Source organism: Podarcis tiliguerta (genome assembly GCF_965153285.1).
Source record: "Podarcis tiliguerta genome assembly, chromosome: 7".
Classification (NCBI taxonomy): domain Eukaryota; kingdom Metazoa; phylum Chordata; class Lepidosauria; order Squamata; family Lacertidae; genus Podarcis; species Podarcis tiliguerta.
The window spans coordinates 24,897,965-24,910,489 of record NC_139540.1 but is presented as its reverse complement, the minus strand read 5'-3'; the positions used below and the strand labels follow the sequence as shown (position 1 = coordinate 24,910,489).

Genomic DNA, 12,525 nt, shown 5'->3' with positions numbered 1-12,525 from the left:
CTAATAATGGCAATATAGTCAAATTTTTTAAAAGCTTGTGTTGGAAAAACTCCCATATCAGTCAGCATAGACTTGGCATGTTGTAACATTGTCAGGATACTGGGACTCCTGAAAGATAGTAAAACTTTCTGTGTTTGTTTGTGGCAGATCAGAGACTCTTTTAGCTGATAGAAATGTGGACCAAGGTAGGAATCTGCCTTTATAGGTGCATATTGTAAGGTTGACTTGGTTTGCTTGCAGCACTAAATGTTGCTGCTCTTTCATTTCACTGCCAGACTTCTGGCTTGAGTTCTCTCAAGGTTTGGAACTCTTTGTTTGTTTGTTTACCTCCTTAGCTTGTGGGGCGTTAGAGGAGGTACCTTTGAAACCCTGTGACAACTCGAGTAGATCTCCCTACCGAGTGTCCCCTTGACCTTACTGATCAAAATACTCATTTTGGAATGTAGTAAGTTCAGCGTTTGACAAATCAATTGTTTTAACTGTCATTAGAATCAGCTCGGGACGCGGGTGGCGATGTGGGTTAAAGCCTCAGCACCTAGGACTTGCTGATCGAAAGGTCGGCGGTTCGAATCCGCGCGGCGGGGTGCGCTCCCGTCGTTCGGTCCCAGCGCCTGCCAACCTAGCAGTTCGAAAGCACCCTCAGGTGCAAGTAGATAAATAGGGACCGCTTACCAGCGGGAAGGTAAACGGCGTTTCCGTGTGCTGCGCTGGCTCGCCAGATGCAGCTTGTCACGCTGGCCACGTGACCCGGAAGTGTCTGCGGACAGCGCTGGCTCCCGGCCTATAGAGCGAGATGAGCGCACAACCCTAGAGTCTGTCAAGACTGGCCCGTACGGGCAGGGGTACCTTTACCTTTTTAGAATCAGCTCAGCTGGGTTCTCCTGAGTAGCACTCGGGTTCGTCTCAGCCTTCTGTGATTCTGAATTTGCCTTATTATGATTGCTGTTGGGCTCCCCGATAGTGCTGATAGGATCTTCATATGAATCTCCATGTACTTCAGCTAGCACTGCAAAGCGATTGTGAAAGGGAACTTGTGCAGACGTAGCAAGACATGTTGAGGGGGGGGGGGAATCCCGATCCTTCCCACCAGTTAGTGTGCCAGACTGGTCAGAGGGCAATTAAAAATTTCAGAGCAGCCGGCTTAATTAAGCATAGGTTTACTCTAGAAACACTATTGTTGTTTTTGAGTGAGTTGAACCTCCCGCAACCTCTTATCAGCATTAATAGTTGAAGCTGCTTGGGTGGCTGGGGCATGTTTTGACTACTGCCAGCTTTATCTTCCAAGAATACTGAATAATTTCCTTTCAGGGAGGCCTACACTTCAGACAGCTGGGATGTGGGTGGTGCTGTGGTCTAAACAATCAAGCCTTGGGCTTGCCGATCAAAAGGTTGGCGATTCGAATCCCTGTGACAGGGTCAGCTCCTGTTGCTTGGTCCCAGCTCCTGCCAACCTAGCAGTTCGAAAGCACCCCAAAAAGTGCAAGTAGATTAATGGGTCCCTCTCCGGTGGGAAGGCAAACGGCGTTTCCGTGTGCTGCTCTGATTTCACCAGAAGTGGCTTAGTCATGCTGGCCACATGACCTGGAAAAACTGTCTGCGGAGCAGACAAATGCCAGCTCCCTCGGCCTGTAAAGTGAGATGAGCTTCAACCCCAGAGTCGTTTGGACTTAACTGTCGGGGGTCCCTTTACCTTTACCCTTCAGACAACTGTAAGTCTGCATATAGGCTGAATGTAAACCCCCCCCCCCCCGGATTATCCTGCAGCTACCGCCTTCCATTCAATTAATTAGCTTATGTAGGTAACAATTTAAGATTTTAAGGAGGTTTTCTCACCGCTGCTGTATCGCAGACGCCATCTTTCTTGTAACTTTCCTGTGACCCTGTTGGTGCCCTCCTATTTGTGGTCTAATTCCGGGTCCATGTTATAAGAAAGAGTTTGTTCAAGGAGGTCAGGGTGGAGAACCTCTGGCCCATGGGCCTAATTTGATCCGCCAGGTCATTTTGGCTAAGTCATTCCCACCTGCTCCTACACCTTGTGTCATCTACGATGTCAGGTATGGGATAGATAAAAACCTGTCTCGGGGGTTAGCTGATTGGCAGTGTCTGTAAAACCCTATGCAAAGCGCTGTGTGAAATAGTGCTTTAAAGGGGGCTTCTGGAGATGACTGGGCTAAAAGATCACCTGGTGTCATTTGTGAGGTCACTTGACGGACCCGTCAAACTCTACCTGGAAGGGGGTGGGACATGATCTGGTCTGCTGGACAGATGCAGCTCCCCACCCCGAAGGAAATTTTCTCACGTATGTGTATTGTGGTGGAAGGAACTAGGCCACAAAAGCACAGGAAGAAAGAGCCAGGCTCTTTTCACAAGTTACTGGTCTTATTCACTCATTCATTCATACAGTGGTGCCTCGCAAGACGAAATTAATCCGTTCCTCGAGTCTCTTCATCTAGCGGTTTTTTCGTCTTGCGAAGCAACCCGATTAGCGCTATTAGCGGTTTAGCGGCTATTAGCGGCTATTAAAGGCTTAAGGGATTAGCGGATTAGCTGCTAAAAGGCTATTAGCAGCTTAGCGCCTTAGAAAAAGGGGGTGGGGAGCGAAAAAAACCCTCAAGAATCGCAAGACATTTTCATCTTGCGAAGCAAGCCCATAGAGAAATTCGTCCTGCGAAGCACCTCTGAAAACGGAAAACCCTTTCGTCTAGCGGGTTTTCCGTCTTGCAAGGCATTCGTCTTGTGGGGCACCACTGTATTTATATTTATTTATTAAAATTATTTGCCACCCTTCATCACAAGATGCCAGGGCAGTTCACAGAATAAAATACAAAATAAAAACACAAGTAAATAATTGAAACAAAAGCAACAATAATCTTCCCTTCTCACAGGCACATTTAAAGTTGGTGTATAAGTTTAATCAGCCAAAGGCCTGGTTGAAGATTGTGATTGAATTCAGTAGGACTTGCTTCTGAGTGAGCATGTTTTGGACTGTGATGTTACTTCTGAAGTATGCAAGATAATCTGAACCGGAAGCAAATTAAAGGGTTATTGTTTGGGGTTAACTAAGTTGGTAAGATCCTATGCTGCTTATGGAGTGAAGGAGAACTTTCTGCTAAATATTCTAAATATAATGAACACATTGAATAAATAAGTGGCAATAATAACTGGATACATGCATTTCTTTGGGTCGTTACAGCTAAAAGAACAGGCTGCTGATTCCATTCTGGTCTTAGAAGGAGCACTCAAATTAAATAAAGATCTTTATATTCACACAATACGGACTCTAGATTTGCTAGCCATGGACCCTGGTGCGGTTAATGGAGAAACAGAGAGTTCCACAGCGGGATTCAACATCAGTGCTGAGGAACTGCAGTGTCAGGTATGCCAGACATTTTGCCTTAAAGCATGGCTGCTGAAATGGTGGTGCTTAGGATGCAATTCATGATGCCTCAAAGCACCACTATTATTCTATATTCAGGCTTCCTTGATTTACCTGTGGCTTCTGAGCTTATTTCATATTTAATTATTTCATAAAATGTATATATCACTTGAATGTGTATTTTTTTTAAAAAAAGCAACAACCTCAAAGTGGTTTACAAAAAGTAAGCTTCAAGTATGGAGTCTCACAATTATCTCTAGGCCTGTGTTCCTTTCCCAATTATTAATAAATTCAATTTGGATATTTTCCAATTGTTGGAAGCAGAAGGAAAACACATATTTAACCATTTTATATATCTACCGTAGTTTTGTTTGTTTGGATAATTTATATCCTGCACTTTCAACATAGATTTATGTTCCAACAGCGTAAGAGACAAAGTATAATTTTGAAAGAAATTCTGCTTGTTTGTGTTTCAGGTCTGCTATGATTTAGGTGCCATCTATTTTCAACAAGGTTCCACAGATTCTGCTCTTTATGGAAACGCCAGAGAGAAATTTTTTAGAACTAAGGAACTGATTTCGAAGGTAAGTCATTCAACAATAGATAGCTCATTTCAGTTGGTGCATGTGTAACCAAATATTTCACATTTATGCAATGCAATCTAGTGCTCACTTTAACTTAGATATATCCTGTGAGCTATTTGGGTTTCCTGATCCTTTGTCTTAAGTACAAGAAAACTGAGTTTTCCATTGCAACCTGTAGTGACCCTATTGGAACATGTAATGTATAATGTATATACATTTAGGAAATGATTTCATCATATATAGCCTTTGAAGTCATTTGTATTAAATAATGAATTATTTTAAAGTTACTGATACAAATTGGATATTTCTTACAGATTGGCTCTTCGCTTCATTGCATCATAGATGAAAAAAGGTTAGCTGGTTACTGCCAAGCTTGTGGAGTTCTTGCGCCTTCTGACAATACTTCACAGCCATCAACTCCTTACAGTCAAATCCACAGCTGTTTAAGATCTGGCAGTTATCAGGTAAAGGGTTTGCAAAGCTTGAATTGCACATCATGTGATCCTTATATTAGTCTGCTTGTTTATTCCTCAAGTAAGGTAAAAAGGTAAACGGTAAATGACCCCTAGGTGGTTAAGTCCAGTCAAAGGCAACTATGGGGTGCGGCGCTCATCTTACTTTTCAGGTTGAGGGAGCCGGTGTTTGTCCACAGACAGCTTTCCAGGTCATGTGGCCAGCATATCTAAACCACTTCTGGTGCAACTGAACACCTTGACAGAAGCCAGAACGCATGGAAACGCCGTTTACCTTTCCACCGCAGCAGTACCTATTTATCTACTTGCACTGGCGTGCTTTCAAACTGCTAAGTTAGCAGAACTGGGACAGAGCAGAGTGGTTTAGACCAGAGTGCCCCCCACGTCCCTATTCCTCTATTATTAGTAGTAAGCAGAATATTATTAAGTAGTCTGCTGTATATAGAAATTGTTATTCTCCTGAGAATAAAAACCAGATAGAACCAAAGCTGTCTCTTTTAATTTTGTATTGTAATCAATTGGTTACATAAATAACAAAAAATAAGTTCATCATACTTTTAAAACCTTTTCATATTCTGATTTTCGCAGCACGCTTTATATATTGACATGTTTTTAAGTTCAAAACAATGAAAAATAACATTTCACATCTGTGTAAGTTAATTTAATATCTGTATAAGTTGAGTTGTTGTTGCAGTATCCAGTAAACTGGTTCCAGCTAACTTTGAAACTATTCCGTCTTGGTGTTGACCAAATGCCATATATTGTCAAACTGATTCATCTTCTCTCTGCATGTACTTCAGGAATTAGTGAAGATTTTCCTTGAAGATAACCGAACACCCAGTTTACCCGTTCAGTTCAGGCAATCAGTTCTCAGGGAACTCTCCCAGAAAGCTGAACAAGGGTGAGAAATAACTTGAATGAATCATTCCGATGCGCATGTTGCTTAACAGTTAAGGCCAGGCAGAAGGTATAGATTTCCGAGCAGTTGGCTCGGACCAGTTCCCAAGCCAGTTGGTACTTTCAGCTCATGGCTGACAACTTAAAACTCTGATGTAATTTGGCCTGATTTGCTTGTAGTTCACATTATTTTTAAAATGTTGAACTACTTGCTTTTCATTATTAGAACAGCATTTCAAGCAGGAATTGAATAATCCTAGGTGATCCCTACTATTCCCTTAGTGTGAAAAGAATTAAAATGTTTCATTGGTTCAGTGCTGGGCTAACTTGTAAGCATTCTAAATGCATTTGAGGAATCCCCCCCCCCCCAAAAAAAAACACCTAGGTTCGAAGCATACGCTTTCTGTCTTTATTTCTTCCCAAAAAAGAAGTTAAGAAGCTGTATTTTATGTTGCCTCATTGAGGAACAATTTTTAGGGGACTAAATTATGGGTGTACAAGCAATCCTCTCAGGCACAGAAGAGCTGCCACTCTGGAATGCAAGAGTGAATATGAAAAAATAGTCTGTCAAACATTAAAAGCTTCCCTGACAGAAGGGAGAAACATATCACCTGGCAGTGAAGCATATACTTAATGTGTGTCACCTAGGAGTACTTGAATATCATGTACCCTTGTCATTGCTATCTAGGTCAGGGTTAGGGAACCACAGGCGCAGGGGCCGAATGCTGACCTCAAGACTCTCCCTAGACCATACTCTCTCTTCTCAGACTACACACCTCAACAGGCCTGCTCTGTGCCCTTCTTGAGTGCTTAAGCCTGACTGTGTTATATCCCAGACTTGCAAGTGTGTAGAAACATCTGACTTGAAGTGTGCAGATTTAAGATGGAAAAGTTTTTATACGTCAAAAGCAAGGAGATGCAAAATTGGGTGATTCCAGGGAAGTAGCCTGCTGTGACACAATATAAAAGGAATCAAGGCACCGAGATAAAGAAATTTCCTAGTTCTTTGGTGTTCTGGCTGACAAGTTTTAGAGTGAGTGTGTATATCAGGGGTAGGCAACCTAAGGCCCGGGGGCCGGATGCGGCCCAATCGCCTTCTCAATCCGTCCTGCGGACGGTCCAGGAATCTGTGTTTTTACATGAGTAGAATGTGTCTTTTTATTTATAATGCATCTCTGGGTTATTTGTGGGGCCTGCCTGGTGTTTTTACATTAGTAGAATGTATCCTTTTATTTAAAATGCATCTCTGGATTATTTGTGGGGCATAGGAACTTGTTCATTCCCCCCCAAATATACTCCAGCCCCCCACATGGTCTGAGGGACGGTGGACCAGCCCACGTCTGAAAAAGGTTGCTGACCCCTGGTGTATTTCTATCCACAGTCCTGATGCCACATTCATAATCTCTGTTTTCTATCCTGATGATAAATGGGCTTTGAGGTTTTTTACCATTCAAGTGCATAAATTTTATGAAATAAATCAAACAAACAAACAAATAAGAGAATGGCTGGAATGTGAAGGATGAATTGTTTGCCCCATATCTTACTGTCCATCATCAATACCTTTCTCAAACTTGCTTCTGCAGTAGCCCCTTCTGGGCAGTCAAGCTGCATTCTGGAGTGTAAGAACTGTCCCTTGTGTCCTTTTTATGTGTTTTTCTTCTAACAGCATGTGAACTTTCCATATTTTTCTAGGAATGATGTCTTGGAAGAAATATGTTTCAAGGTGTGTGTGTGCAACAGCGTTTGTGATGTAATGCAAGGCCGACCAGTCGGTGTCCACTTTAACCAGCTGTTTCTTAGACCCACCAAAGAAAAAATAGACTTTCTCTTAGAGGTATGGAATTGTCCTCAGTTTTAGGCATATCTGCTTAAACTGTTTTCTAAGTTGCTTTTTAAAGCTACTGAATACAGCTTATTGATCCTAATGCACTTTTTAAGTGCTATGCTTTTCAGTGTTGCATCTGAACTAATGGGTGCTACCTACTTTTAAAATATGTGTTACTTAGTTTTGTGGCTATGAAATCATTAGCCGTTCAGTTATGGTATTGGGTAGCAGATTGGTTGACTAGATACATCTCCTTACCATTTAATTATTGGTTAGAGTTATCAGACAATTGAGTGTATACACTTAACTGCTTCAGAAGGTACACAACCAGCATGTGGAAGCCACAACACACAGTATGTTTTCAGATTGCCCTCACCCAAATGAACTAATGTTATGAATGTTATCTGCTGGCTAGCTTTAAGTCTGCCTTGACAAATACTTCAGGTAAATATCTGCTCTTTCATGGGATTGATTCAGACAGTAGCATGCAGGGCTGCATTTGTGTAGAGGTGCTGTACTCATGAACCACTAAATCCATCTGGGATCTTACATCATTTCATGTCGCTGTTGTTAGAATGTTTTTTCCCTCAGTGGCTAGCATGCTATCTTTATTACTCCTCTTTTGCATACTCTTTTGAGGGAGCTTATGAAAATGTCTATTTTCTGAAGGGGTATACGCAATATGAAAAAACAAATGTGTGTGCTTTTGTTTTTGTTTTAAGCTTACTTAATTTTTCACTAAAGCTCAATTCAGTATTTCAACTTTGCAGGTATGTTCAAAATCAATACAAGTAGAAAGTGCTTCAGAATCCTCAAAAAGGAAAATGGCCTATTTTCTGAAGTAAGTATGCAATATTAGATTACTTGCAGTCCTCCTTAAAAAGTTGATTAGTATCTTTCATTCAGGGAAGTAGTTAAGTGCTAAGTATATCAGGTCCTAAGATATCATTGGTACCAAGGAAGAAACAACATAATAGTGTTTGTCTGTAAGCTAAATAGGCCTCAGACGTTTTCTCAGCTTCAACAAATTCCCACATGTGCCACTTCTAAAAGGTGGGGTGATAACTGCTGGTGTAATTTGTGGTCAAACCTAAGCTAAATAACTCTTACGTAGAATGCTTTTTGTTCATTGCCATGATCCACTCTAGGTAGGTGATTCAAAAGGCAGTTGTAATTAAGACCTGCTGATTTCCTTAGCCGTTGCTACACAAGATACCAGTGTCTCAACAACTACCTTTCTCATGTGGTCAGTTGGACACCTGGCATGATTCACTGTAAACGCAGTGATTAGTGAATAGCCCCTTGTTTAAAAACATCTTTGAATGTATATTCCAAATGTCATGCCACTACGAACTACACAAAGTGCCGCAATTTCTCTTTCTGCTAATCTTTGCTTAATGAGATCTTTGATTGTTTTTTACAGAAATCTCTGTTTGGGTTTGGAAGACCTTCAACTTGTCTTCATGATTTCCTCCCACGAGCTCTTCATAGCGTTGCTGAAAGATGATGAACGGAAGCTGCTTATTGATCAAATGAGGAAAAGGTCGCCTCGAGTCAACTTAGGCACTAAGCCTATAACTTCATTTTATGATATTCCAGGTTATTTCCCCCCCACCCCTTAAAATATTCCTTGATAGCTTTTTTTCTGAAGACAAATGACAGTCCTGCAGTAAGTTAGGCCCTGAGCGAAGAAGTAATCGGCTTATGCAACAAGTTGCTATAGTATGTGTTTTGGCAGTTATTGTAAATTCCTGTTAGCCATCATAGATGGCTAACATTGCAACCTGCATATTCAGAAGCCATGCACTTCTGACTACCAGGTGCTAGGGGTTCCAGCTCAATATGGGATATCTACAGGCCTGCAGTTCACTATCTGCGATAGTTATCTCCCTGGCAAGCATCTGAGTGAAAAATCTAAACTGCGCACCTGTAGCCAGTAGAGTACTGTTGCTTGCTGCGCTCTGGCTTGAAAGAGTTAAGATAATGGGACTTGCCGGTGCTAGGTTGTGAAGATGGTGCTATTGTCTTTTGCTTTAAGGGCTACTGGCCCTTCAGGGCAGAAATGAGAGTGGTAGAACCAAGCATACAATCTCTCAAGGTGCTCCTGGGAGCAGGAACGAGATCTTTCTGCTTGCCTTCCCAGCTTAATTCAGGGAGGCAGAGAATTGGACTTACATGGCTTTCTGAGCTGCAGCTAGGATGACCCAAATTTACTTGGGAGTTGAGTTGGAGAGCTTAGAGCAGGAAAGAGGCATCATCTTGGGCATTATGTGAAACAGTGGGATATTGCTGTCATGCCGTATTTCTGAGACTGAGATTCTCTTTGAGACTATTTATCGAGACCAAGAGTCTATTCGTTTATTGTTGTAACCCAATGCAGAATTTTCATTCTCCCTGTCTTGAAAAGGATGACCAAACACAGTGTGGATGTGTGGGTGGTAGGTACAGAAGTGTAACGTTTTTAGGGAATCCAAAATGAATGTGTCCTGAGGGCTATGACTACAAAGAGTCTTGATGCCCCCTGAAGGTTCCTGTGTATGTCTGTGTCTACATATGGCAATGACATTAGCACTGTACATTCAAACATTTACATGGTGGATAGCATTAATTAAAGTGATTTCATTTTGGTGTAAAATAAAAGCATCTTTCGTTGATCCATCTTTTCTTAAAAATGTCAATCTTTTGTCTGTTGCCTCCAGTTAGTTATAGCTTGGTTCAAGGAAAACTCAATATAATAAATTGCTCATTGACCTCCGTAATACTTTCTCTTCCAGCCTCAGCAAGTGTGAATATTGGTCAGCTTGAACATCAGCTTATATTATCAGCTGATCCCTGGAGGATCCGCCAAATTTTAATTGAATTGCATGGCATGACATCAGAACGCCAGTTCTGGACAGTTTCTAACAAGGTACTTTTAATTTTTTTGACTACTGTATTTTTTCCGTGTATAAGACACCCCCATGTATAAGATGGCCCCTATTTTGGGGGACTAAATTTAAAGAAAATGAGGGGAGATGGCCCAAAGTTGTTGAGCTTTTTTTAGGGGGAATTGCATGAGCACAATCACCCCAGTAGGGCTGTTGCCAGGGGTTGGCAAAGTGGGCAGCCGCTCCCCACACACCACTGCAGGCAGAGTAAGCTCCTTAGAGCACACGCTTCCCACAGCAGCATGGGGGGGGGATTGCGCACCCACCCACCAGCTGGCAGGCTGCGTTATCTGTGTATAGGACAACCCCAGTTTTTGGAGATGATTCTTGAGTCAAAAAACCTCGTCTAAGACATGGAAAAATACGGAAAATTGTTTAAATGTGAGCTATAGTACAGTTATTGATTTCTGTGTTGTTGCTTTTTCTTAGTGGGAAGTGCCAAATGTTTACGGCAATGTAATCCTAGGGATCAAAGATAATTTGACCAGGGATTTGGTCTACATCCTTATGGCAAAGGGGCTACACTGCAGTACAGTCAAGGTGAGGTAATCATTATCTTGCTAATAAGAATCTTGCCAATTACCATTATGGAATGCTACTAATAACTATTACTAGGACTGAGTATTATGTTGTTGGAGATTAAGCATGTGGGTTTTTAAAAAAAAGATGGTGCCACTTTCCTATTCGTCGTGGTTGTTCCCTTCACTGCGATTTCCAGTGTCTTGGTCTTAGGGCCCAAATGGCATATTTGAGTTGCACATAAAGCCACCAGCGTTATGAGAGGGAAGTGTGGCTGACTGTTGTAATTTTAGGCTGTGCGCCCAATTTGCTCCATGTTCCTTTTGCCTGAAGACTACTGGCCTTTCAAGTGGGGTGGGATAGGTTTCTGGATGGGTTTCCCACTGTATATCAGCAATAGGTGCTCTGGAATTGTTCTGCCTTTTCTGGGCAGATCTGTTCTCACAACTGAGAAAGAGGCGTAGCTGGCTCCATAGCCTGCATTGCTGCGCAGAGCAAGGCAATTATGAGCATGAAAACATTGTGCTCCATGCAATATTTAGATACAGTGGTGCCCCGCAAGACGAATGCCTCGCAAGACGGAAAACCCGCTAGACGAAAGGGTTTTCCGTTTTGGAGGTGCTTCGCAAAACAAATTTCCTATGGGCTTGCTTCGCAAGACGAAAATGTCTTGCGAGTTCCTGCGATTTTTTTTCACTCCCACCCCCTTTTTCTAAGGCACTAAGCTGCTAATAGCCTTTTAGCAGCTAATCCCTTAAGCCTTTAATAGCCGCTAATAGCCGCTAATAGTGCTAATCCGCTAATGGGGTTGCTTCGCAAGACGAAAAAACCGCTAGACGAAGAGACTCGCGGAACGGATTCTTTTCGTCTTTTGAGGCACCACTGTATTTAAAAACCTACTACTTTGACTTTCCTTATTTTCTATGGGTTGATTTAAGTTTCTGTGGTTCAAAGTAATAATTTCAAAAGCCTACTAGCCCTTTAAGACAGGATGGAGATAGTCATGTGATAGACAGCCACGATGCAGCACAGTGATCTTCATAGGGTATGGGGGCATGGACACCATTGATTTTTTTATCCCAGAACAGAAATTGGGCTCCGGCGGCACGGTGGCGGCAGGAGGACCCATTAGCTAAAGTGGTGCTTTAGGTTAAGAACAGTTTCAGGTTAAGAACGGACCTCCAGAATGAATTAAGTACTTAGCCCGAGGTACCACTGTACATGAATGTAGCTACTGTCATCGTCCCCCCCAAAAAACCCCACTCTACGTGCAACTAGAAGAGAAATAGGCAAACTCCTCACACTGTTTTTTAAAAATTATTATTATTACAGGATTTTGTCCATGCAAAACAGCTTTTTGCCGCTTGCCTTGAACTTGTGACAGAGTTTTCTCCAAAGCTACGCCAAGTCATGCTGAACGAGGTGCTACTTTTGGACATTTATTCCCATGAAGCAGGAGCAGGGCTTTTGGGAGAAACACCCCCCTCTAACCTGATCAGCAGAGTTCGAGGTTACTTAGAAATGAGGGTTCCTGGTAAGAATGCTTGGCTAATTATGTGAGAAAACTTCTTCAGAAGCTTAGGATCAGAGAAGGGGAAATACTCCACAACTGATAGATATTAGCTTGTAATCCGAGTGAATGATTTTATTTGTATTCTCCAATCCTGGTGCTTGGGGGAAGGATTTCAGCAGGGTGCTGAAGTAACACTTCAATCTTTATTGCTGTCAATTTTAATTATATTTAAATGTTTTAACTGATTTTAGCTTCTTAATGATAATGTTAATGTTTCTTGTAAACAAACGGCTTAGAGGTTTGACTGCAGTAACGCGGTATATAAATTTTCTCAAACAAATAAACATGGTATGCTTGTAAACATATAAGACGTTAAAAGTATCTAATCAGTTGCTCTTTAAAAATATTGTT

The 12,525-nt window shown here is 41.9% G+C and overlaps 1 protein-coding gene across 8 annotated transcripts in view; it reads left to right on the top strand.

Moving 5' to 3' along the window:
- INTS8 (integrator complex subunit 8) overlaps window positions 1-12,525 on the top strand; it is a 28,705-nt gene that overhangs the window by 6,161 nt on the left and 10,019 nt on the right. For all 8 annotated transcript variants that reach the window (XR_014514100.1, XR_014514101.1, XM_083451758.1 and 5 more), the window contains exons 7-16: window positions 3,194-3,376; window positions 3,853-3,960; window positions 4,275-4,424; window positions 5,234-5,334; window positions 7,023-7,164; window positions 7,926-7,996; window positions 8,579-8,754; window positions 9,930-10,063; window positions 10,512-10,622; window positions 11,934-12,135. Coding sequence is in view for 6 of the 8 variants with exons in the window: in XM_083451758.1 (XP_083307884.1) it covers window positions 3,194-3,376; window positions 3,853-3,960; window positions 4,275-4,424; window positions 5,234-5,334; window positions 7,023-7,164; window positions 7,926-7,996; window positions 8,579-8,754; window positions 9,930-10,063; window positions 10,512-10,622; window positions 11,934-12,135 (1,378 nt within the window). In the remaining 2 variants the exon portion in view is untranslated. The remainder of the gene's footprint in view (window positions 1-3,193; window positions 3,377-3,852; window positions 3,961-4,274; window positions 4,425-5,233; window positions 5,335-7,022; window positions 7,165-7,925; window positions 7,997-8,578; window positions 8,755-9,929; window positions 10,064-10,511; window positions 10,623-11,933; window positions 12,136-12,525) is intronic.